Here is a 27,249-nt window from a genome sequence, read left to right as displayed (position 1 = left end):
CTACATTGGCTCCTGGTGTGTCACCCATATTCTGTCTTCAGGGTTTCCTCTTTACTTTAGCTTCTATTCTATATGGAATCTCACCAGGCAATCCATCAAACCTTGCAAAGACCATGTTTATATGACAAAGGGAGCAGGACCAACCATATCATTCACAAAACCATATGACTTGAGTGTACAGTTCAGTTTGAAATATTTCCTGTGATTCATTTGGTCAGCAGCTCATCTGCCTGTATACTATGAAGCTTTCCTAAGATCTGATGTAGCACAGCTACTGAACTATACCTTACCTCTGCCTTTGTTTCGCCAATTAGGATGTAGCGAATGCTACAGGCCGCTCTACATCTCAGGTGTCACCTCTTCCTCCACACTAAAGTGCCCAGAATGCACATAGAAGTCAGATTGTCTGCTTATCTTGCTACCAAGACACTGCAAGCCGCTCTCCACCGTGAACTTCAAAGCACAACTGTAGTGAGAAGAATATGGAGGCTGCCATATTTATTTTCTTTTAAACAATACCAGTTTCCTGGCATCCTGATGATCTATTTGGATGCAGTAGTGTCTGAATCACATACCTGAAACAAGCATGCAGCTAATATTCTCAGAGCTGCCAATAATTTCAGAAACGCCTGATCTGCAAATGCTTGTTCAGGGTCTATGGCTAAAAGTATTAGAGGCAGAGGATCAGCAGGTTAGCCAGGCAACTTGTATTGCTTAAACGGAAATGGCAGCCTTCATATCCCACTTGCTTCAGTTGTACTTTAAATTAAAAAAAACTATATGAACATGCCATGAGACACAAACACCTTTAAAAAAATAAAAAATAAAAAAAAAGTCAAGTGATCGTTGTCCTTTAAAGGACACCTGAAGTGAGAGGGATATGGAGGCTGCCATAGTAATTTCTTTTAATCAATAGCAGTTGCCTGGCAGTTCTGCCAATCTTTCATGTATCAGTAATGTCTGACTCACACACTTGAAACCAGCATTTGGTATGTCCAGTCAAACATCTGATCTGCATGCTTTTTCAGGGTCTATGTCTTAAAGCATTAGCGTCAGAGGTTCAGCAGGACAGCCAGGCAATTTGCATTGTTTAAATAGAGATAAATATGGCAGAATCCTTCTCACTTTAGGTGTCCTTTAAGAACTTCTGCCAGCAGCATTACATGTTTTAAACAGGCACTTCAATGTTCCTGTACTTGTTGGTGTTTTAGGAGAAAAATGGCAATCTACTGCTGTTCAGATTTAACATACAGAACTACAGAATCATAAATTCTTTCTTACTTAAAGAGAACCCGAAGTGTGTTTAAAGAATGTTATCTGCATACAGAGGCTGGATCTGCCTATACAGCCCAGCCTATCTTGCTATCCCAAACCCCCCTAAGGTCCTCCTGCACTCTGCAATCCCTCATAAATCACAGCCATGCTGTGAGGCTGTGTTTACATCTGTAGTGTCAGTCTCAGCTGCTCCCCCGCCTCCTGCATAGCTCCGGTCCCTGCCCCCGTCCCTTCCCTCCAATCAGCAGGGAGGGAAGGGATGCAGGCGGGGACTGGAGTTCTGCAGGAGGCGGGGAGAGCAGCAGACTGACACTATAGAGATAAACACAGCCAGCTCTGACAAGCTGTTTGTCAGCAGCGTGGCTGTGATTTATGAGGGATTGCAGAGTGCAGGGGGACCTTAAAGGGGTTTGGGATAGCAACAGAGGCTGGGCTGTATAGGCACATCCAGCCTCTGTATGCAGATCATATTCATCAAACCCACTTCGGGTTCTCTTTAAAGCAATAGCTATCAGTAATGTAGCTGCACACTGTTTGTTTTTCATCTTGCAGAAATGATATTTCGTTCACAATCTGGGACAGATGGACAATCTATGGCAAGGAAGACTTTACTTTACTGGACTTCATTAATGCTGTCAGAGTAAGAATGTTTAATTGGATTATGGATTACCATAGCTGTGTTCTGTTTTTGTTTTGTTTTTTTGTTTGTTTTTTTCATTTTTAACCTTTAAATGCTGTCCGCTTACCTAGTGGTTTGTAACCCCAATCCATATAGTGTATAGCCACATCTCTGCTCTCAAAAGATTCAAACCCAATTTTCCATTCATTACAGTGTACCTGATCAAAGCATTACAAGAGACAGCAGGGCTCTATGAACGAGCAGTCAGGTCTCCTTGTCTGGGAAGGGGGGGGGGGCATTTTTAGAAATACTTCTTTGTATTTCAATTTAGGTGTGAAATTTCATGCTCTCTTAGTGCAGGAAAACTGGATATGTTCTGTTATTTAAAGCAGAATGAAGCCCAGCATTTCTTCCTTGCTCTAAAAGATTATTTACAGCATATTATATACAACCAGCATTTTTTTTTCTTACTTGAACAGCATTCAAAGGTTACACACAGAACTTAGAAGTTCCCTGCCAGCAAGGATGGATGCATCCGAAGTGCAGATAATGTTATCTTGCATTTAATTGTATCAAGTCAAGAATTTATAAACACTTCTCTGACACTGTGACACTGCGACACTGCAGGCTCTGCTGAACAATGTCAGACAATCAGAAAGCATTTCTGCTTATGTTAGATAAATAAAGCAGTTATAAATAAAATGCAAAGTCAGCTCTTTGAGAACGTATACCGTATTTTTCGGACTATAAGACGCTCCGGACTATAAGACGCACCTAGGTTTAGAGGGCAAAAACCCAGGAAAAAAATATATATACTAAACCTGGTGCGCCTATGGTGCAGGGGTGTCTTATAGATGTTCTCCCCCCAATCTCCTCCTGTAACCCCCATGGTGTCCTCCTCTTGTCCCTCTTTGTGTTCTCCTCCTGTCCTCTGTGTCCTCTCCTCTCTCCCTTTGTGTCTGCCTCCAATTACCCTGAGTTTGTCACCTTTCCTTCTCTGTGTCTGGCTCCTGTCCCCCTGTGTCTGCCACCTGTCTGCCTCCTGTCCCCCTGTGTCTGTCAACTGTACCTCTCTAAGTCTGCCTACTGTCCCCCTGTGGCTGACATCTGTCTACCTCCTATGCCTGCCTCCTGTCCATCTGTGTTTGCCCCCTGTGCCTGCCTCCTGTCCATCTGTGTTTGCCCCCTGTGCCTGCCTCCTGTCCATCTGTGTTTGCCCCCTGTGCCTGCCTCCTGTCCATCTGTGTTTGCCCCCTGTGCCTGCCTCCTGTCCATCTGTGTTTGCTCCCTGTCACCCTGTGCCTGCCCCCTGTCCACCTGAGCCTGACACCTGTCCGGGTTTTCCCCCTGTCCACCTGAGCCTGCCACCTGTCCACCTTTCTTGCCCACTGCCCATCCTGTGTCTGCCTCCAATCCCCTTCTTTGTCTGGCTCCAGGTGGCCCCTCTTTGCGTTTTGCTCCCATGCCCCTGTGTCCTGCCATCAGCCTGTAGGAAGGAATCAGCGGCAGCCGCTATCACTCACCTAATCCAAAGAGTGCCTGCGGCGATCAGCTGCTGTTCCCTTCTTGCCGCTGGTCTTCTCCGGGTCCCCGATGTCCTCCTCGCCCCCGCACTGCAAAAAAGAAATCTGCGGTGGTAGCCGCAGGCATCACTCACCTCATCCGGCGGCGATCGGCTGGTGTTCCCTCCTTGCCGCTGGTCTTCTCCGGCTCCCCATGTCCTCCTCGCCCCCGCACTGCAAAAAAGAAATCAGCGGCGTTAGCCGCAGGCATCACTCATTTCCTCAAACGGCGATCGGCTGCTTCTGCCTCTTTCACTCCTTGTCCTTAGCGGCTGGTCGCGTCTGACCAGGAAGTGCTGCCGCTAAGGAGAAGGAGTGAAAGAGGCAGAAGCAGCCGATCGCCGCTGGATGAAATGAGTGATGCCTGCGGCTAACGCCGCTGATTTCTTTTTGCAGTGCGGGGGGTGAGGAGGACATCGGGGAGCCGGAGAAGTCCAGCGACAAGGAGGGAACATCAGCCGATCGCCGCCGGATGAGGTGAGTGATGCCTGCAGCTACCGCCGATGATTTCTTATTGCAGTGCGGGGGCGAGGAGGACATCGGGGACCCGGAGAAGACCAGCGGCAAGGAGGGAACAGCAGCTGATCGCCGCAGGCACTCTTTGGATTAGGTGAGTGATAGCGGCTGCCGCTGATTCCTTCCTACAGGCTGACGGCAGGACACCGTGAATACAGGGAATCCCCGAGGTTGCGGCGGGTCGGCGGTTCCTCTCGGCGGGTGATCTGTAGGTCGGGGATTCCCTGTATTCGGACTATAAGACGCAGGGACTTTTTCTTCCAACTTTTGGGGGAGAAAAAGTGCGTCTTATAGTCCGGAAAATACGGTAATTTCTAAATGAATAATACTTATGCACAAAAGCAAATATGATAACCGTATGGCCTATAAAAAGTAGGAAACCGTGTTTTTATTGAATATTATGTCCGGGTTTTATACTGATATAAACTGTTATGTTTCTAGTAAATAGCTGCTAAATATTTAAAGGACAACTGAAGTGAGAGGTATATGGAGGGAGCCATAATTATTTCCTTTTAAGCAATACCAGTTGCCTGGTTGTCCTGATCCTCTGCCTCTAATACTGGGCATACACGGCTCGATTTTGGAGCTTGATTTTCCCGCTCGATCGATTCCGCAGGGGCTTCTTTTATCTTCCGCTCATTTTTTGTTATCTTTTTCCATTGTGGTCGATGCGGAATGGAGCTGGGAAACGATCGGGCTGGAGATCGGACATGTCGGAAATTATCTATTGAGCCATCTCAATGGCTCAGAATCGAGCCATGTATTCCCAGCATAATACTCTTAGCCATAGACCCTGAACAAGCATGACGCAGATCACGTGTTTCTGACATTATTGGCAGAACCGACAAGATTAGCGGCATGCTTCTTTCTGGTGCGATTCAGACACTACTGCAGGCAAATAGATTATCAGGGCTGCAAGATAACTGGTATTGTTTAACAGGAAATAAATATTGCAGCTTCCATATTCTTCTCACTTAAGTTGTCCTTTAAAAAGTACTTGAGGCAAAAATGACATAGCCTGTCATGATCATGCTTGGGGGTGTTAAGGATACTCACGTGATCACGTGATACTCACGTGACGCTCTGCCACCCCACCGCCTGGTTGCGGTAACTGCCATGTTTCCATAGACTGTCAAAAATCTTTGGAAACCTCCGCCTGCATGACAGCGATCTGCCCCCAGCTTGGCGGCAGCTACTAATCGGGCCACGGCTGCCAAGCTGGTGGCAGGCTGCGGCCACACGGGCGAGTGTGGCCAGTCTGGCAAAAAAATTGCCAGGCCCAAATCCAAGGGGAGGAGGAGTGATCATCTGCCTGAAGGAGATGATTCCAGGACAGGTAAGTACCCCGTGACTCCCCCCATTCCTCCATCATTTTCACAGAGCCTGTTATAACTTGCTCTGTCCGTTTTACCGAAGGTACTCTTCAAAAGGATAGTTGATGAGCTTTGAGTCCTATAGGGTAAAAGCACTTTCCAAACTTTTATTGTAGTATATACTACGGATGATCCGTGCAGTGTAAATAATCCAGAGTTGATGCTGAAGTATGTAAAATTATGTAGCTTGAAAACTGACCATTTAAATCCCACCTCTTCTTCCTTCTTGTAGTCCATTTTCAGGCCGCATAAATTTACATGTACTGAATATGTGCATAATTCTGCATTACCTCGAAATTATTACTACTCATAACAGAGGCAATCAAGATGCGTCTAGCCACCTGTTATTGAAAGTAAGGGGAAATCCCATGAACTCTGGCACAGCAATAAAGGACTCTACTCACTAGAGAAAACTTCTGGAAGTGTAACTGATATGTAGACCATTTTGACTGTGGACAGAGGTTGGCATAAGCATCCTGACTGCCCTATGGTTATGTAGCCCTGTGCACTATGTGTTCTGACAACTTTCTCTTATGGCTAGCATTACAAATGATGCTACAGTAGTGAGATGGGATAGGCGATCATTTGTTTGCCACATTCATAAGTGATCCTGTCAAAGGATCATTAGTTGTCCTTCCTTGGGTCATTTGTGGTAGGTACTAACCTATGCGCCCTGAGAACACCACCATGAGAAATGAGGATGAACTTTACTTTACTTTTAGTCCTCACATTTTGTCAAAGTTGCTCAGAATTTAGTACTTGTTCCTATTTCCTGTTTGCACACATAACACTCCCCCTCCTCCCATATACCTCCAATGTATGCTGCTATGCCCATCCAAATGTACATTTTTATGTTTGTCAAGCTGTCTGTCTATGGGACAATACCTATGCCATGTGTACCACAACCAATTCCAGTATGACTATTGACGTACTTGGCGAATAAAATCAATTCTAATTCTGATCTCCTCAAAGATCTCGCTGTTCCCTTACTGCCTAATCTATCCCACCCCTGGAGAGGTTCCATTGTAACAAGATAATGCATGGTTGTATTTCACCCATCAGCGGTATTAATGTGACTGGTCACTTTGCTATTTAGGTACATACAGAGATGGGTATTATGACTCTTAAAATTCCAACTGTATAAATGATCTTAAATAGTAGTACTAACGCCTTTACAATGTTATCACAAAAAAATGATGCTTGAATGTATAGATAATTGCATATTTTGCATACCTGTATAGACTGGACAGATTCTGACAGTTGTATAGTATCTGGGTAATTTGCATAACTTGCAAACCACTTTAGCAGGAAGCATTCCTTTGTTTATTTAACCAAGCTATACTTCAGCTAGGCTGACGACAAGGTTAAACCTAATATCAGACACTTTATGTGATTATGCTTAACATTTATATCCTGCCTTATCCAACATTACAAGAGTAAATAAGATGTTTGAAATTTAAAGTTGCATACTTGCATACATTTCTTTGTAGGAGAAATATGGAATAGAGCCAACAATGGTTGTGCAAGGCGTGAAAATGCTTTATGTCCCCGTTATGCCCGGTCATGCAAAGAGGTTGAAACTAACGTGAGTATATAAAGACGCAACATAATTCTAATTGCATTTCACTTGTTAATGGAATATTCTTGGCCTGCAATCCTGGTACAGGTACATGTACACATTTGTTTGCTTTGACTTGCACAACACCTCTTTCTCTGGAGGCACCTGCCATACTTCATAAGGTTTTTAAATTTGCTTTTAGTGATTTGTTCATATGAGGATGAATAGGAATAGGCTTCTGAATTCAGAACTCCAGTATGAATGTGTCGGAAAAAAAACCCAGATGTGGCCCGTAGCTGAGGGCGTTAACTCACCCCGGTCAGCGCCTCTGGCTGCAGCTCTCCATCACTCCGATACTTCCTCCTCCAGCCGAAGAGAAGGATGCGACGTGGAGCTCTGCAGCTAGAAACAACGACCAGGGTGAGTTATTCCCCTCTGCCACGGTCCGCATCTATGTCTGTTCCAACACATTTGGAAGCTCATCCCTAATGATGAACCAGGTTCTGTATTATGAAAGTGAGAAAGCCCTTTGTGCACCATGCCTTTAGATGGCTTCTACCAGTCAAAGGATTTCAGGCCACTTCAAGATGCTTTCAGTTTGAAACATTTTGGTACCACTTGCCCTTTCTATGCTCAAAGAAATTCCTGAATTTTTTTGGTTGCTGATGCTGAAGGTGAATATGGGGGGGAAAAAAGTCCAATTGCCTTCTAGTCTGTGAATTTCCAAGATAAGAGAAAAAGATCTGGGTTGCTCTAAATGTCATGCAAAAGGAAAATCACTGTCTCTAGTTGTCTTTAATAGGGCTGGTGCACACCAGAGCGGTTATGAAGCGTTTTTTTAAAAACCCTTCCAGAGGGAAAACCGCTTGGCTAATGAAAGTGAATGGGATGGTGCACACCAGAGCGGTTCGTTTTTTCCACAAACGCAAACTCGGGGGCTGCAGCATTTTTTAGATTTCTGAGGTGTTTCTGCCTCAATGTTAAAGTATAGGAAAGTGGAAAACCGCTCTGAAAAACGCTACATCAGAGCGGTTTACCAGGTGTTTTTGTTACAGAAGCCGTTCAGTAACAGCTTTACTGTAACAATATTTGTAATCTGCTACACAAAAACGCTCCAAAAAACGCTAGGCATGTTCAGAAAACCTCTCTAAACATGCCTGGAATCACTCTGGGGGACGCATGCATGCGTACTGACATGCGGCGGTCACGAGCGGGAGGGGGGTTGTGAGGGTGGCCTAGAGCCTCTTTTTAAATGGGCTCAAGTCTGCTAGTGTGTATATATGACCTAATGCTGGGTACACACTATGAGATTTTATGGTCGATTTACTGTCAGATGGATTATTTCCAACATGTCCGATTTCCGAGCATTTTCCGATTGATTCCGTTAACTTTAATAGGAAATCGATCAGAAAATGATCGTAAAGCAAATCTGACATGTTGGAAATAATCCATCTGACAGTAAATCGACCATAAAATCTCATAGTGTGTACCCAGAATAAGCCTTGTTCAGTGCTGCTAACAGAATCTGCTAGATAGGGGCAGTCCGATTGCTAGCTAGTCAGTAGATTAAGGAATGTCCATTACCTGCCAGTGAATAGATCAGTGCAGGTGTTGAAAATGAGTTTCATATAGCCTGTTGCCCTGTGAAGCGAATAACCGTATTTCCGCTTCAAAAGAAGCACCGGACTATAAGATGCACCTTGGTCTACAGGAGGAAAACCAGGTGCTTCTTCTGGGTGTAGGGGCGTCTTCTGGAGTGTCACAGCTGGGCTGGTGCTAGGTCTCGCCCCCATGCTCTCTCCCACAGAACTTGCAGGACTGTTTCAAAGCAAGCATAAGTAATGGTCCTTTCAACTTTTAACCAAAAAATTTAATCACCATTCATTTCTCAGCCAGATAAAATGATTTTTGGCTTCTATTTACTTTTCAGAACATCCAGTTAAGTTCGACATGGTTTATAGCACTTGCTGTACAGGAAAACAGAAAGGGACTTATGCTAAGTATACACCATGAGATATTTTGGCAGATAGATTGTTTCGATAGATAATTTGATCTTCTTTTCAATCGTTTGTCTGTTCAATTTCTCATAGAAGTGAATGTAAATTGATAAGAAAATCGATCGGATAGGAAATCTGCTGAAAAATCTAATTGTGTATTCCCAGCATTAGAACAATTTTGTACTTGCGTATTAAGCCATCTATCAGAACAGCTTCCTTGCCTGATGGGCAGAAAAAGAGTACACTGCGATTAAATAGCAGCTGATTCATCATGAATCGGCTGCTCCCTTCTGTACTCGAGTGCCAGCGTTGATTTATTTTAAGTGAATGAAACCGTGTTCCAGGGCAGCATTCGTATCCCCCTGACTTCTGTAAAGTGAACTTGGCTCCCTGTGGTCTAATGTGCTTATCTGGCCAGGTCAGCTAACAGCCTTAAATCTTGTCCGAAGGACAGAGAGAGAAGGGTCAGGCTCCACTTCCTCTGCTGTTTCATTTTTGAATGGGGGCTGTTCAGACCACTTGCAGCATAGGTACCAGGTAGAGACCAGATAGGAGATTCCCTCAGTCTCCTCGTTCATTCCGACATCAATTTCGGCAGACAAATGGAACAGAGACCACTGAAGGGAACAGAGAAGCTGATTCTTGTTGAATCAGTTGCAATTCAGTCCAGGGTTTTGATGTCGGAGTTGAGCAGTCGGAGCAATTTTTGGGGGTACCTGGAGTCAGTGGTTTCATAAACTGAGGAGTCTAATGATTTTTGTGCCGCCTCCACAGCCCTGATTCAATTGCAGTGTACTCTTTTTGTGTCCGTGAAGCAGAAAAGCAGTTCTGCAAGACAGCTTAATAGGCAAGTATCAATAATTTCTTAAGATAAATATAGGCACATCGTACTAATCTTATGCCACAAGTCAGTTCATGTATCCTTAGGGATAAGTACAGTGCTTTATACAAATAGAAAATATTACATGTTTAAAAACAATGTATGTTAAATGTTTGGTTGTTAGTAAGGCTAGTCAATGAGATGCAAATAATTCAGAGTTGATACAGGATTATGCAAATGTATGCAGCTTAAAATGAACCAGTCGACATGTTACTGACAGGTCAGCTCCCTTTTCTCCTGAATTCTGTCTACTACTTGTGAACCAGCTGAACATTTAGACCATGAAAATGTATAGAAAGTCAGTTGTGAGGCACATTTTAAAAGCAGCCAAATGCATTCTGGTGCGTCGGTGGAGAGAAACCTTCAGTTCTGGGGGTGGAAAAGCCAGTAAAGTAACTTGATTTAGGCCCAGTGCACACCAAAACTGCTAGCAGATCGTCAAAACGCTAGCGGTTTTGGGAGCAGAGAGCCGATATTTGCTGGGTGCACACCGAGCGGATTTTGTATGAGATCCGCCGGCCGCCCCCGCATCAGCATCCACGTGGCTGATGTATCTCTACGGGCTGGTGCACACCGGCGGTTTGAGGTATTAAGCAAACCGCAAACGTGCAGCAAGAGGCACGTTTGCGGCTTGGTAAAAACCTCAAACCGCCGGTGTGCACCAGCCCATAGAGATACATTAGCCACGCGGATTTTCAGGCGGATTCGGCCGGCGGATCCGCCCGGTGTGCACTGGGCCTTAAAGAGAACCCGAGGTGGGTTTGAAGAATATTATCTGCATACAGAGGCTGGATCTGCCTATACAGCCCAGCCTCTGTTGCTATCCCAAACCCCCCTAAGGTCCCCCTGCACTCTTCAATCCCTCATAAATCACAGCCACGCTGCTGACAAACAGCTTGTCAGAGCTGGCTGTGTTTATCTCTCTATAGTGTCAGTCTGCTGCTCTCCCCGCCTCCTGCAGAACTCCAGTCCCCGCCTGCATCCCTTCCCTCCCTGCTGATTGGAGGGAAGGGACAAGGGCAGGGACCGGAGCTATGCAGGAGGCAGGGGAGCAGCTGAGGTTGACACTACAGATATAAACTCAACCTCATAGCATGGCTGTGATTTATGAGGGATTGCAGAGTGCAGGGGGATCTTAGTGGGGTTTTGGATAGCAACAGAGGCTGGGCTGTATAGGCAGATCCAGCCTCTGTATGCAGATAACATTCTTTAAACACACCTCGGGTTCTCTTTAATGTGGCTAATGGAGGACCTGACAAATACTGCTCAGGGCAGGTCAGTAGCTTTCACCAAGACATAGGTCTTCTGGGACATATTTCGGGAATCAGAGCAGTTACATGATATCCTGAATTGGGTTTAATAAGAAAACCGAGATGGTTCAACTACTCCACTCAGCTGCTATCTGCATTGGTGGTGACATAAATGATAGGCTGTTATTGTTCTTTTTGCAAGTGTTATCAGGACATGAAATGTCATGTTGGGACAGGGGGCGTGGGACGGTAGATCGGAGTCGTATTTGCCACTGCCATGTTCCCAGACGATTTATAAAAAATGAATTTCATGAATTCACAATACAACTTACGGGGCCCAAGACATGAGAACCCCGAAAGAAAATTGCGCGTGTGTGTTGGTCAATAGTTGATGAGACAATAAGGTTCCCATGTCTTGGCCCCGTATGTAAGTTTTTTTATTATTTTATCCTTTGTGGTTACATTTATGGCTTTTAAATAAACGGTTTACACTTAGAGCTGCCGTTTGTTTATCTTTTTTTACTGATATTCTGGATACTACACCTGCTTGGACTGGGGGAGCGGAGGATGTTTGGATCTCCTGGAGACTGTGGTCTGTTCCTTCCACCATTAAATGCGATCTAAACAACCTTATAATGTGGGTTGTTTGTAGCTGGTAAGCCCCTCTTATTCCTCTGGGTGATGGTATCCACAAGATTTTATGGAGCTTGAATATCATTGTGGTGAAGTTTTATAGACTGCAGTTTACCATATACTAATTCGTGAGATTTGTGCCGATTTTCATTAGCATTAATTTTGTGGTTTTTGTCTATCCTCCGCAGTGATCGTTTGTTCATTACCCTTGGCACTGATAGTTTCTTGCTAATCTAAGTTGTACAATACTGCATTTTATTTTTTTGTGCTCATTTGACAATGTCCTTGATTGTGCTATGTATTTAGCACTTTGTACACTGTTGTATTAATTTCTTTATAGAAATAAAAGAAAATTTTAAAAACGGACCAGTCGATTTCTGCCAAGCTTGAATATCATTTTCAGTCTTCATAAATTTGTATTCTAAATTTGCATAATCCTATATCAACTCAGTAATTTGCATCTCGTTCTACTTGGCTGGGACCAGAAACTATGGATGTGCTTTAACTATGTTTTCTCCTTTATAGGATGCACAAGCTTGTAAAACCAGGACCTGATAAAAAGTACGTAGACCTGACTGTATCTTTTGCCCCAGAATCGAGTGAAGAAGAGGATTTACCTGGGCCTCCTGTGAGATACTACTTCAACCAGGAGAACAATTAATAGCGACGTACCGGTGTTATCCGCTCAATGTGTTGGTACTACTTGTGATAACTAGGTGAAGCCTTAATGAAGAGGAACAAATGGAAGTAGTCATTTGCACTAATATTTTGCATAACAAAGACTGCATATATATATATTTAGTGTTTCCCCTATACAGTACTTCTACTCTTATTTTCCTTGTTACCAGTTGACTGGAATACAAAATCATTTGGATGCAATACTCCATGCTATAATCCAAAAAGAGAAATTAATAATAAAAAAAAAGATGGAGGACCAAGAAAACTATTTTGAAGTTTAGCTTACTGTACCTCCTTTCTGTCAGTGATGATGAATGGAAGAATACTGTAAATATTAGTACTAATAAGTCTGTGTGCCTTGCAGTAGGTGTATCTAAGTATGCGCACGTGAGAGCTCTCTGCTTTGTATGTGTGTATGTATATGTGACTATTGAATCTGATGTATATCTAGTTCATTCACATACTCTGCTTCCTGAATGTGAAGTGTAGCCCCTCATCTCTTGGATATTGCTACCTTAGGGGGACACTTTCCAGTCAGGAGTCACAGTATCACTCGGGTAATGTAACCTGTGATGTACGTTATAAGGGTATTTAAGTCACTGACCTATACAATGCCTTAGTATCTAAGATGTGATGAAGTGGTGTAATGTAGATCTGCCAGTCTGACCATACGTTCATACATAACATGCACTCTTTTATCTGGTTTTATTAATGTTTCGATAGCTGCATAAGTGGATTCTGTATCATTTATATTTGTACAGTCACCTTGACAGTAGAAGACTAAAACAGCCAAGGGATTGTTTAGGGAGATTACGCTAAGCAACATTATGCCTTTTTTACCTGGCTGGTTTAAAAAAATGCTGGGACTTGTAGTTTTTCATCAGAAGCCCAAAAGCTGTCGATTGGAAACGCTTTTGCTATGTTTAATATGTGATCTGTGTTCTGTAGCATGAGGCTACCCAACAAGCCAGCCAGGATAAATTTGGTCTCTTCACCCTCATGCTGCACAGTGGTTGTAAGTTGTGTACTTTGCTTAAGTTGGCACTGGTGCAAACTTTAATCCTTTCAGTCTAAAAAAAAATTGTATACCGGTATGTGAACTTTTTGTTTTAGTCCAAAGTGTTGCCTATAAAGTCTGTCATAAGCATTTCATATTTAGTTCACCAGTAGAGGGCCAGTAAACTGCACTTGCACACTGAGGAAATGTACAGATTTTTTAAAACTTGCAGTGACTGAAATAATGTTCTGGTACTGTGAATATATTACTACATTAACTTTCTCCAAATATCTTGATTTAAAGTACCCATACAGTGGGCTTGTTATCACTCACACAATACATTTCTGACTCCTGGAAGAGAGCTTTTGATCTAAAGCTGACCATACACACCGATTTTCCCGAAATCTACATGATGTCCTCTGGATTCTGCACTGCATAGCACAATTTCATGAATTACGGTAGCTGAATTTTCCCTTTTTGACAGATGGAACTTCATGTTTGTAATAAACATACTGACCACTCACAATCAGATTATGAACTGTTGGACAAAAATAGTCTGTGTAAGGAAACCTGATATCTTTTATAAGGGCTAGTTCAGTGCTCATTTGCATTGCAGAATAATTCTGCAGGTCAACTCGCTGCCCATACAAATCTATGGATCTGTTCTCAGAACTGCATTATTCTAACTCACTACATGCAGTCTTTGTATTAAAGTCTATGTCCAGTGTTAATTTCTGTTCACACTCCTAACAAATGCGTTGTGCAACCCACCACTGTGAATCCAGCCTAAGGGGTCATGCTCAGATTTTTAAGTGATGCAACAAATTGGGGCATTTTATATGCTGAGGGAGCTTTGTAACTAGAGAGAATTTGTTGTGTACAGAATTGGAAAATTTCTGTGAGACTGATTCATGGATAGTAGTGTTACCAAGGACAACCAACAGAATTTTTTTTTATGGCAATATCATTAGTGGTTGCTCTAGACTGCTGCTCCATTTTTTTTACCCCTAGTACCAGTCCAGTTCAGCTCTTCACCATGTAAGTCCCACAGTAAAATTGGGGAAGGAAAGGAATGTTCAGCAAATTTGTTTGTGCAGGTACTGGCAGATGTCTCGTATTCCACTATTCCCAGTAAGATCTATCAATACATGGTCAACCTTATTAAAATGGCTTGGGCCTGGGCACACTGTCATGTTGTAATAAGCAGGTGGCCGTGCATTTTTGAAACGCATGCAGTAATGCATGCAGCCGTGTGACGTTGCACGCTGAGATGCGTTTCTACAAGCAGCTCTGCAACACAACAGTTGGCCTAGGCCCTGACAGGTTACCATAAGCTGTGCACATGTGTGTTTAACTGCAAAATGTATTTGACACATTTTATATAGCAACCACACTTTTTCTGCAGTGCTTTACAGACTGTGTTAAGCAATTCACCAACTCTCCGTCACCAGGGCTCACAATCACATGTCCCTATCACAGTCTAGAATTTTAGGACCAATTTCGATCTGAATCTATTAACCTACCCATTTGTATTTAGGTTGTGGAAGGCGTAGGTAAGGCTCTGCCTTAATGCTGCCAGGCTCAGTGGGTCTCAGGGTTAACCCATCACCCTCTTGTCCATAATTCATCAATGTCAGAAACTCATCCCCCCCCCCCTCCGCCCCCACCCTGTACTTGGCAAGACAGTCACCATTATTTCTGAGATCTTCCAAACCTCTGGTCACCCCACCTGCATTGGCACGGCCCACTCCAAGCCTGACATCCACCAATTTGGCCATGGCTGCCGAGCTGGGGACAGGCCATGGCAACGCAGGTGGGTGTGGCCAAAGCTTCAGAAGACTTGGGGGGGGGGGGGGGATGCAATGGCGGCTTTGCCAAGGAGGGGGTGGTGGAGTTTCTGACACTGATGAATTCTGGACAAACGGGTGAGTTATTAACCACATTAGCGTTACGGACAATCTCAGCTTGTCCATTACCGCCGCGGTGGATGTCTCAGCCCCTGGTGGGTCTCTTTTTACAATTTTTTTTTTTTAAAACCTGCAGCTAGCACTTTGCTAGCTGCGTGTTTAATTCGATCGTCACCGATACGCACCGCGAAAGAGGCCCCCCATCCCCGACGCTCACGCAGCCTGGCCAATCATCGCCAGGCTGCACTATGGGGTGGAATGGGACTCCCCCTGACGTCATGACGTTGATGACGTCATTCCGATCGAGGGAAGCCCTAACAGGAAATCCCGTTCAGAGCGGGATTTCCTGTTGGGTATGATTGCCGGCGGCGATTGGAGGGGTGGTCGGGCTGCCGCAGGAAGGGGGGAATCGTAGATAGCGCTAGGCTAGCTAAATGATAAAAAAAAATAGGTTAAAAAAAACCCATCCGCGGCGGAGCGCCGCAAAAAATCTAAACGCCAGGGTGGTTATTAACCCTGAGACCCATCAATCTTGGCAGCATTAAGACAGCCATGACAGGTTCTGCCTTTTTCATTGCAAGTACTCTTTAACTGTAATACATGAACAGTTGTTATGGGAAAATATTACAGATTTTTTAGTTTGCAGCTAAACAGTTAAGCTAAATTATTCACAAAGCGGCAGTCATCATGGTATATTTCTTTGCCTAGTATTTGAATGGTTACTTTTTGTACCCAGCACATTGAGGTTGCTGTTGTATTAATGCTATCATGACTTGAATTTAATAAATCTTTTCACTACTGGAACAGTCCAGGGGTTTCCACATGGAAAGCAGATACACGAGCCAGACTATCAAATATCTGTGTTCCTTGTATTATTATTTTTATTATTTTGTTTCTTTTGTGCTCAGGGTGTCCGTTGCCATATGCAAGCAAGACCGTTGCAACAATGACAAGTCTGCAGCTAAAACAAAGTGTTTTTAAATATGTAATATTTTGGTTGAAAGACTGCCTTTTTCAGTATATAGTACAACTAAAATAGTAAATATTTGAATAAAAAAAAAAGTAAAGATTTTCACTTGTTTAGAGTAGTTCTTGTTTTTGTGTCTTTTTTTTGCCAGCTTTAAGTCTGAATTTGTGTGGTTAATAACTAGAGGCTATGACTTTTTTGTAAATTAGTTCAGCTCCACACTCTCTGCACACCCATGTAATTAAGTGAGTCGATGAGATTACTGTAGTGGTAAATAGACGACAATAGTCTGTAGAATAAAAAGGGATGATGTATGAACAAAAGAGTCCATAGAATTACAATAGTAAATACACCTGTTCACCTGTTAGTACTTGCCTCCATCCCCCCCCCCCTTCCCTCCCACCACCACCATACCCTGTCTGTTGGCCGTTGTATCGGCCACTCAGTGCTTGTGAGATGTATGGCCACTCTGGCAGGTACTGCTCCACCGAACCACCCTGTAGCTGGCGCACCTCCAGGAAAGACAAGGTTTATTAGTAGCAGATGAGACTAGTGTCTATCAACACAAATCCCACTTTTACATTGATTAACCTGGAATGCCGAAGTCTTGTGGTTTCTGCTACTCAGCAGAAGAGCCACACACAGTTGTGTTCTTTGTAGATGGGCAGCAGTTTAGATAGTTCTACTTATATGTATTGAATAAACAGCTCTGACTAAGGACCTGCGAGTCTGAAACACATCAGCTGCCCTTTCTGCTTGTCGTTTGTGCTCACTACACAATGGTGTGTTGCAGACTTTCTTGCTGAATCTACTTGAGTGTACTGTATATTCTCCATTACCTGAAAAATGAGTGACCTTCCTATGATTTCTAGATGCAACTATCTACTTGCAGACCCTGAGCGCAGGTAGGATGGCCCTTACTAGAGATCATTGGCTCTTTGCAGCAAAACAATTTGGCTTTGGGCTTAAAAGAAACCTCAGCCAAAATAAGCTTCCCCCTGATCTACTTACCCAGGGCTTCCTCTAGCCCCTTGCTGCCATTACATCCAGCACTGCAGCTCCGCTCCCAGCCGCTGGCCCGGGGTCCCTGCTGATACAGAGGCCGACCTCAAGGTCATCCTCGATTGACAGCGGCACTCGCGCAGGTGCAGTAAAGTCCACATTGTCCGGATTGTACTGCGCAGTAGTAGAAGTCCCGGAAAAGTAGATCAGGGGAAGCTTATTTCGGCTGATGTTTCTTTTAGGAAAAATGTTAAAAATCATTTTTCGGCAAATCTAGAACATACATTGGGCTGAAGCCCCCAGCAGGTACTTTTCAGTGAACTGTGAAAGGCACTGCCGACTGTAGCGCATGCAGAGCACCACCACATGTCTCTATTAGTAAGGGAGTGAGTGTAGTTTACTAACCTTTTAGCAACCCCGCTATGTTCTAATATTTTGCTAGTTAAAATCTAAAATTCAGTCCAGGTTTGTTATATCACTTATGATTGGTGTTCTGCCACCGTAGTAAATAGATCTCAGTGTTCCAAAACCAGCTCAGATCCACAGATCAGTGTCTCACCAGAAAAGCCCACAGGCAATCTGACATTTCTCTTGACAGTCTTGACCAAGTAAAACTGATGGCTTCATAGAGACTGTGTAAAAATAATGATGTTATTCATGTTCAGTTTTAGAAAGTGAGAGTTAATGAAGATACAGAAGAAAAGTATTTAGGGACTTGTGATAGGAGACAATTATGTTATGGAACTGAGCGGTAGAGCTGTGTATCATCTGCATGTACCGTAAGTAGTAGTGAAATGCAAATTAAATTATTGCCACAATATTTAATAAGTCTTCAAAAGACCATGTGTATAAATGGAGAAACATGGGGTACCAAAGCAAATCTCTGAGGTACCACAACAGAGGGTATGAAGAGGAGCTGTAATCAACTGAGAGTCAGTGAAGACCCTTCACAGGCTAGAGTCTAAAGTTCCGTACATACTTGCAAGCGGTGTCAACAAAGAAGGAACAATCTCCAACTGTTGGCAGCGAATGACATTGGAGCATATTTGCATTCAGCGATTGCACAACAGTCTGAGAATTGGATCGTAAGCAGAAGCGCAAAAAAACCAAGGACCCGGAAGTGTGTAAATGGCTACTTATAAGTAGTTACAATGGGACTACTGTTTATTGTTAATACAGACGACTAACCGCAATTGTCGTCCAAACCAATCTGCCTATTCTCAGTGGACCCTTGTTCCTTTCTCATTTCAAGTGACGGTGTTTGAGTGTAGATATGGAGCTTATAAAAGAGCATGGCTATTTATAAGCTAAGATTAGAATGCTTGCAGGAGAAGCGGAATGCAGACAGATCAAAAAGCAGTAGCAATGTTAGGACTTAACCATTGGGAAAGCATTGGCTACTTTTGATAAGGGCATTTTCTAAAAAGTGGTTGTAACGAAAGCCAAAATGGAGTTGGTCAAATTGACAAAATAAAAGCAATCTGCTAAACCTGATGGTCGTAATGTTCCAGTTTACTCTGGATGCAAAGGGGGGCAAGTGAGAAAGAGTGGAGTGGAGATTGTGGAGTTTACAGGAGAGCCACAGGTAATTAAAAAAAGATGCTAGAGCCAGGATGGAGGATAAGGAGGGCTGTGGAATGAGGTGGGAGGGAGTAGGATCCAAGGCACAGGTAGCAGTTGGGATTTGAAGATGTGAAAATTTGAAGTGAAAGTCTGTTCGAAGCCTAGAGGAATGGGATGGGCAGAAACGGAGGACTGTCCGGTGAATAGTGTCGTGTCTGGGTAAGATGGTGGCTTTGGCAAACACTGGAATTGCCAGAAAGGCAGTTTAGCTTTTATCTGCAGTCTGCACTATTGTTATAAGACAAATGTGTTGTCCCTAGATACCAGAGTTAAGCAGCTGGGTTACCCAAATACCAGAGTTTAAAATGCCCTCAGATACATACATTTGAGTAGCCATGGTTCCCTACATATTAGAATTGAGTAGCAATGTGCTTCAAAATTAAATTAACACATGCTTCCAGATAAAAGAATAAAGTAGTTACCTACTTCCAGATAAAAGAATGACGTAGTCACATTCCTCCCAGTAACAATATTACGTTGTCACAATCATTCAGATAAAATAATTAAGTAGATACACGCCTCCAGATAAAATAATCAAGTAGGTGCTGCACAATAAACATTAGATAGCCAAGTGCGTTGAGTTAAAAAAGAAAAAAAAAATATTATTAGGTAGCCAGATGTGCCCATAGATATTAGGTAGCCATAGCCGTCCCCCAATTAGCAATATTTAGTCTTGTGAGTCCCCCATTTAGAAGTATTAGGTAACCCCCAAAGTTCTAAGTTGAATTGGTAATATAGCATCTCCATGCTGACTGGGGTGGGTGGGAAGGAGCTACTAGGTAGTGGCTGGGGTGCATGGGAGGTAGCATCTAGATCAGGCATGGGCAAACTCGGCCCTCCAGCTGTTACAGAACTACAATTCCCACAATGCATTTGTCTTTGAGTCATGATTGTGGCTGTGAGAATCCTGCAATGCATTGTGGGACTTGTAGTTCCTAAACAGCTGGAGGGCCAAGTTTGCCCATGCCTGATCTAGATGCTAGGTGCAGGGTGCTGGTTGGGGTGAGTGGGAGTAGGCATCTAGGTGCAGGATGCTGGCTTGAGTGGGAGGGAGCATCTAGGTGCTGGGCGCTGCCCAGGGTGGGTGGGATGGAGCATCTAGGTGCTGGCTGGGGTTTGTGAGAGCATCTAGTGGGGGCGGTGGGTGGGATCGAGCATCTAGTTGCTGGCAGAGGTGGGTGAAAGGGCTGGGTGCTGGCTGGAATTCAAGTCACTCTGCAATTTATCAAGAATCACAGTTTGTTGCAAAGTCTTGACCAGGAGTGGAAACTGAAGTAAGACATAAGTGCCAAGCATGTGCTTTGGATTGTGGAACTGTGGGGATATGAATGAAGGGAACAGGACTGCTTTGTTTCATCTCAGGCCTGTGATTTAGCACCTGATTCAATTTTAGAAATCTGGAGAGGATTCTGAACTTTCACAGCAGAACACTGATACTTGGAAGAACCTGTCTGTAGTTTGTGTGTATAAATCTCTAAGAAACAGGCAGCAGTTACTGTAAGAGATTTATCTTTATTACTTCTTGTAGAATTCCCCTTTCAACTAAATTTACAACATACCACTATGTTTTGTTTCGGTCAGAAAATCTTGTCAGACAAGCTTGGTTGGCTTTTTGTATGTATGCAAACAGTAATGGAATATTATCACCAAGATGAGGGGAAATGCAGCAGGTCATGTTTAGATGGGATTAGCGTTTGTTTTTCTACTTTTTTTATTTTTATTTTATCTCAGCATGTGATAACTACTTTATATTGTGCTTTTTTTTTTTACTATAGCACAAAGTCCCTTTCACTGCTGATGTGGATTATTACAGTTGGACAGGAAATCCTGTATTTTGTACTTGGTGGCATACGTGTCATTCATTTAATTTTTAAATATGCACAAAGTTTTGAGTAATGCGCGTACATTCACTTCTCATGACGCTTCAGAAAAGAACCTGACAAGACTCTAGCAGCAACTACAAGTTGGTTAAAGTGGACCCAAATTAAAAATACAAGATTTCAGAAATAAAATCTATTTTCTAAATTATAATAATAAATAGCAGCCTTTTTTTAGCTGCATGATGACAAATATAAAATATTTTACATTTATTGGAGGAACCCCTCCCTTCCTTTCAAATTGCCTGGATTTTTCCGGCAAACTGGTGTAGTACATGGTGTCCGGCAATGGAGGAATTGCTAATGGCTGCCCCCAGTATAACCCTAGCTATGAAAAGAGAAGGGTGAAAAGCATGCACTGAAATGATCATAGGCTTGAAGGAGTGTTTATTTATCTTTGTATGTGTCAGAGTGGTGCAACTAAATATTTTTAATTAAAAAAATGTTTGGTTTGGGTCCGCTTTAAGTAAATTTGCTCATCTTGTTGGGTGAACAATATCACTGTAGCTATGTATTTTTTTTTATTTCTGGCTGCTACTTATGACCCTGGGACATTGTAGATGACATCAGCATCCGCTTTCAATTTCCCAAGCTGCTATTACAGGGATTGGGAGTACCAGTGACTTGAGAAAGTAATGCAACCAGATCCTTTGCTGCTTATTTGTAATAGGCAACAAAAGTGTCAACTAGGGGAGCGATTCTCTCTGTTGGAGAACAGGTGCCAGGCAAAGGTGGCTATGACCTAAAGCATGAACAATGATTGCCTTGCTGTCTGTGGTTGCCATGTTGGGTTTTGTCCTGATGTCAGATCCTGCTTGGCTGAACTGAATAGCAGTCTGTGTTCTGTTCATATTCAATCATTACCCACAGGAGATAAGGAGCTGCTGGGAGGGGACATCAGCCAGTCTGAAGGGAGGAATTGATGGGGCTTAAAGAGACACTGAAGCGAAAAAAAAATGATATTATGATTTGTATGTGTAGCACAGCTAAGAAACAAAACATTAAGATCAGATACATCAGTGTAATTGTTTCCAGTACAGGAAGAGTTGAGAAACTCCAGTTGTTATCTCTATGCAAACAAGCCATTAAGCTCTCCGACTAAGTTAAGGCCCATACACACGGCGGATCGCTCAAACCCTTTCTTATCAAACGAACGATAGTCTGTACACACGCCCGATTTAGCGGGCGAACGACGGGACGTTCAAACGACCCGTCGTTCGCGGAAATCCGACGTGTGTATGGGCCTTTAGTCTTGGAGAGGGCTGTTATCTGACTTTTATTATCTCAACTGTTCCTGGACTATTTACTTTTCCTCTGGCAGAGGAGAGGTCATTACTTCAGACTGCTCTGAAAGACTCATTTTGAATGCTGAGTGTTGTGTAATCTGCACATATTATAGAATGATGCAATGTTAGAAAAAACACTATATACCTGAAAATAAAAGTATGAGAATATTTTCTTTGCTGCTAATCTTCTAGTAATTATTCATAGTACACAACCAATTCATTATATCATATTTTTTCCGCTTCAGTGTCTCTTTAAAGCCTGGTACACACATCCAGTTTTACCACTGCTATGTAGTATGATGGCCAACAGATTTTTAATACTATCCCTACATTACAATCTGCACACCAGTTTTTGTTACATCACTATTTTGTGTACCCTTGTTTAAAGGGCACCTGATCTGAGAGTGATATGGAGACCTCCATATTTCCTTTTAAACAATACCAGTAGTCTGACATCCTGCTAATCCCTTTGGCTGCAGAGGTGTCTGAATCACACAACTGAAACAAACATGTGGCTAATGCAGCAAGACTTCAGTCAGAAACATCTGATCTGCATGCATGTTCAGGGTTCATTGCTAAAAGTATTAGGCTGATAAATACATATGGCAGCCTACATACAAAGCAGACCTGCTCTTCCTTGCGCTGCACCTGATCTGGATGCTGCCATAGACAATGTTATTAATTTTATGGCCACGTAGCAGTGCAATTCGGGTGCTAGCAATCGCCGGACCCCTAATTACTTCTCCCTCCAACTCTGAGGGGGAACAGTAATTAACACTATCATTGGGCTCATCTATGTACGCGCCTCCATATACCTCTCAGTTCAAGTGTCCCTGTGCAACACTGTTAATTGTTCTAATGTGTAATATGTTCGAGCTTTATAAATAGAGTTTAATAATATGATGCATACCACTGAATCCATACAAAGATGACTAGAAAATAATTTCCATTATGTTTTTGCTTTTCACATTTCATTTTATTTTGAAGTTCAATACAATAATAATAAAAAGGAAAAAAACACAGACAACAGAGTAACAGCTGTATTCAGCATCTTCTGTCAAATGACACCAATTGCAAATCAAAATAATAACAGTTCTAGTGACAAACAAACTATATAAACAACAAAAAAAACAGTAATCTCTACATGATCACTCGAGTTTGCTTTGTAATGTTTCGAAGACAAAGAACATTTACTTCATATGCTGCAAGATTCAAACAGAGGAGAATTTCCTAGATGTTGAGGTGGAGCAGCAAGCTGCCATTTGTTCATCAGATTTCTATGCAAGTCTTGTAGTGATGGGTTTAGAGTTTACCACTTTGGTATATATTTATTGGTAGAACAAGTAATGGAGTTAGGTCAAGGAGGAAGACATTTGTGTACTACAATAGCTTGTCATGTAAAATATAATGTAAAAGTTCTTTAATTTCATTGGGAAGACAGGAAAATATCACCACATTTCATAGATGGGAAGAATATCATAACTAAGCACATTATGTGAAACAAAGTGGACGTTTATTTTATAATGCATTCAGAAAACCAGAAGGAACACCCTAACACTCTTCAAAGGGCAATTAAAGTGGACCTGAACTCTTGCACAGCACACAATGACAAGTCTTTATTATACATATAATTGCTGAAGAAATTCACTTCTGTTTGTTTAGCCACATCACACTGTCTAATTAGTTGTTATCAGTAGCTGTAAATAGACTGCAGGGGCTCAGTCAAGGATGTCTCTTCATACATATATATTGAGGCTTAACCCTGGCTGTGCTCCCTGAAAGAGAATCTAAGCTAAAACTTAAGGGTTCTTATGATTTCCATATACTGTAATGAAGAAATGTTTTTCGATAAATTCTGTCATCCTGTGGCTAAAATTTTACGCCATGTACTGAGGAGGACCAAAAGTCCAAAATAGGCTGTCCACATGTGGGGTTGATGTGGCTCTGTAAAATTCTTTACAGAGTTCTATACACAAGCAGTTCTGGATGCAAGACTGGCTTCAGGGACATAAAGAGATAATTTGCATATTCAGTAGCGGTGCATTGTGGGTAACCACAGATGTTCATTTAAAGGATACCAGATCCCAAACTTAGATGAGAAATGGGGAGAGCAGGCATGTATGGTGAGCTGTCCTGATGCTCACCGCTCCTCGTTGTCCTTTCTGCCGCCTCCTGCATCTGCAATTAGAGCATTGCGGCTTTCTAGCCGGGCTGAACGCATGCTATAGCACGCAACCTCTGACAGCACGCGTACATCAGTACAGGAACCCCCCAGCTGGGAGCAATGTTCTCTTGCATGTGACATGCTCATCTATGTTTGGGCTCTGGTATCCTTAAAAGCTGAATTATCTCAAGTACCTTCTGTTTTAAGAATGCAAATCACACCAAGCATAGCAGAAAGAAAGTTCTGAGTTTAGTTCCACATTAAACAGCAAGCTCATACAAAATGACATCCAGTATGGTCCTTTGCATGAAGTGGAGTATTGGTAGTTTAGCGTGTGGGAACTAAGTCAAAATACAGACTGGCACTACGGCAGTGTCACGTCCAAATGGATGCTTGCTCACACGATTCGTCTTGGCTTCCACTTCATGCAATATACCTCCAGTATATATATATACTGCACAGTGTTTGGAGTAAGTTTTCTCTTTGAATAAATTGCTGTTTGGACAGTGCCCAGAACTCCCTTCTGGTTTCCTGAATGTGCTGCTGTTCTTCTTTCCCACCGTGAGCACATCCAGCAACAATCCTGTCGTCAGAGTGGTGAGTGCCTCATCCCGTAAATTGACAGTGTTTCATGACAGCTATTATTTTGTAAAACACGTCATCCAATAATTTCAATCTTATTCATAAATTAAATGTAATTTTTTTTAAAGTGTTCTCAATGTCAAGATAGGGATGAATGAAATGAGGTCTGTTGAGCTTGCAGTGTTGTGTAGTACATTAGTGGGATATGAATCCAGTCTGGTCAGAAACATCAGTTTAGGCAGTAACTTTCTGGGACAGGAATAGTATGATCTGTCAAAGATTCTTCAGCTATCCCGACTTTAAGGATTCAGCATGTAAATCTCACAGCAGGGTTGCAATTTATGACACTTATATTAATACAGAAATCTTCTAGTAGGTAAGGTCATGCAACGCAGCCAATTTCCATCCTGGAATTCTGTAAGGAAAATGTCTTATCTATTTCTGGTTAAATCTCTCTTTATTCAAGTTTTCAACAGATCGACAGTAGTACTTAAATAATTAACAATAGCAAGGTTGGGGAGCACTCTTCTATATATTTTACATCCGTGGTTGTGAGACTTCCCTCTGAGTGTCATCGTCTGTATCTGTATGCAGTTGGAGCTTGTCGATGTCCTGTTAAAAGTCTGCAGATTTTTATTAGATGTCCTAATTAACAACTTCATCTATTGGTGATGATCCGATTGTTAGGTTTTGCTTTTCTTTTCGCTTGTTCTATGAAACGGTCATTTAAAAGTCTTTTAATTCATACAAGTTCAGATAGTTCATATTTTCATTCCCTCGTCCAAAAAGGCTTTGTCCAAGGTGAGCCCTGATCTGGAAACACACAGAGATATTATTTGTCTTGACAATATACAGTTACATAAGGCATAAACTAAAGTTGCCAGTAAAATATGATGTAAAATACATTATTGATATACTGCAGTTGAACACATAATATATAATTGAAAGATGCATCATAGTGGCATCTAGTAGAATTCTGTACATTATTCAAGATACCCACTTTCACATTTATCCTGGTATCCGTTTTAGAAACACTTCCTATAGCTATGGCTAGTTTAGCCTAGGCTGTTTAGATATGCAGAATTCTCCTGCGGAAGGGGGGGGGGATGTTAATCGGCGGCGGCTTAGAGTGATAGTTTTGGTTCTCTTAGAAGGGGCAGGTTAATACGTATTGGATGAGGATACGGAAAATGACAGATCAGGTCTGTGCCGAACCTCAACATCCTGTTCTAATTTGTCTAACCTTCCCAAATGTCTTTCCTTGCAACTATCTTCCTGATAGCATTGGCCCTGAACTATAACCTCTTCCAACCTGAAATCTTTTCACTGCCAAGATTTATTTTTTTTTCACTTGGATGAATAAATCGTAGTTTACCTAAATAAAACTTAACAGATATCACAACTTAAAAATAATTCAACAAATTTTGTACAATGGGCCATATTTGCAAAGCATTTTTCATAAAATAATGTATATATCAGCACAAAAATATACAGTGTATTCTGTTCAGTTATTAAATAGCAAGTACGGTATGTCTAAAATTAAAAATGAGCTATTTTACTAAACATTTTATTGGTATTAGCCTGTGCTCACCAAGATCCTCTGGTATAAAACAGATTATTTCTAATACCCCTTGAGACAAATATTTAAATCGTAGTACATTGTAATTGTTTGTTGTTTGTTAATTACGGTACCTAAAATACTAATTTGCTGTTGTGTATATACAGTGGTGTAAAAAACTATTTGCCCCCTTCCTGATTTCTTATTCTTTTGCATGTTTGTCACACTTAAATGTTTCTGCTCATCAAAAACTGTTAACTATTAGTCAAAGAAAACCTAATTGAACACAAAATGCAGTTTTAAATGATGGTTTTTATTATTTAGTGAGAAAAAAAACCTCCAAATCTACATGGCCCTGTGTGAAAAAGTGATTGCCCCCCTTGTTAAAAAATAACTTAACTGTGGTTTATCACACCTGAGTTCAATTTCTGTAGTCATCCCCAGGCCTGATTACTGCCACACCTGTTTCAATCAAGAAATCACTTAAAGAGAACCCGAGGTGGGTTTGAAGAATGTTATCTGCATACAGAGGCTGGATCTGCCTATACAGCCCAGCCTCTGTTGCTATCCCAAACCCCCCTGAGGTCCCCCTGCACTCTGCAATCCCTCATAAATCACAGCCACGCTACTGACACACAGCTTGTCAGAGATGGCTGTGTTTATCTCTATAGTGTCAGTCTGCTGCTCTCCCCGCCTCCTGCAGAACTCCAGTCCCCGCCTGCTTCTCTTCCCTTCCCGCTGATTGTAGGGAAGGAACGGGGGCGGGGACCAGAGCTATGCAGGAGGCGGGGGAGCAGCCGAGACTGACACTACAGATGTAAACAGAGCCTCACAGCACGTCTGTGATTTATGAGGGATTGCAGAGTGCAGGGGGACCTTAGGGGGGTTTGGGATAGCAACAGAGGCTGGGCTGTATAGGCAGATCCAGCCTCTGTATGCAGATAA

General features: G+C 42.5%; 2 protein-coding genes across 3 annotated transcripts in view; one reads left to right on the top strand and one right to left on the bottom strand.

Moving 5' to 3' along the window:
• Positions 1-16,316, top strand: part of UBA6 (ubiquitin like modifier activating enzyme 6) — an 81,170-nt gene extending 64,854 nt beyond the window's left edge. Inside the window, exons 18-20 of the mRNA XM_068233485.1 lie at positions 1,828-1,915; positions 6,836-6,930; positions 12,189-16,316. Of these exons, the coding sequence (XP_068089586.1) occupies positions 1,828-1,915; positions 6,836-6,930; positions 12,189-12,324 (319 nt within the window). The 3' untranslated portion in view covers positions 12,325-16,316. The remainder of the gene's footprint in view (positions 1-1,827; positions 1,916-6,835; positions 6,931-12,188) is intronic.
• A 6,633-nt stretch (positions 16,317-22,949) lies between these two features.
• LOC137506680 (signal-transducing adaptor protein 1-like) overlaps positions 22,950-27,249 on the bottom strand; it is a 153,686-nt gene continuing 149,386 nt past the window's right edge. For both annotated transcript variants that reach the window (XM_068233619.1, XM_068233618.1), the window contains exon 11: positions 22,950-25,559. The gene's annotated coding sequence lies outside the window, so the exon portion shown is untranslated. The remainder of the gene's footprint in view (positions 25,560-27,249) is intronic.

Source organism: Hyperolius riggenbachi, chromosome 1, assembly GCF_040937935.1.
Source record: "Hyperolius riggenbachi isolate aHypRig1 chromosome 1, aHypRig1.pri, whole genome shotgun sequence".
NCBI lineage: Eukaryota > Metazoa > Chordata > Amphibia > Anura > Hyperoliidae > Hyperolius > Hyperolius riggenbachi.
The sequence above is the reverse complement of the archived record's forward strand: the minus strand, read 5'-3'. Positions and strand labels throughout refer to the sequence as shown.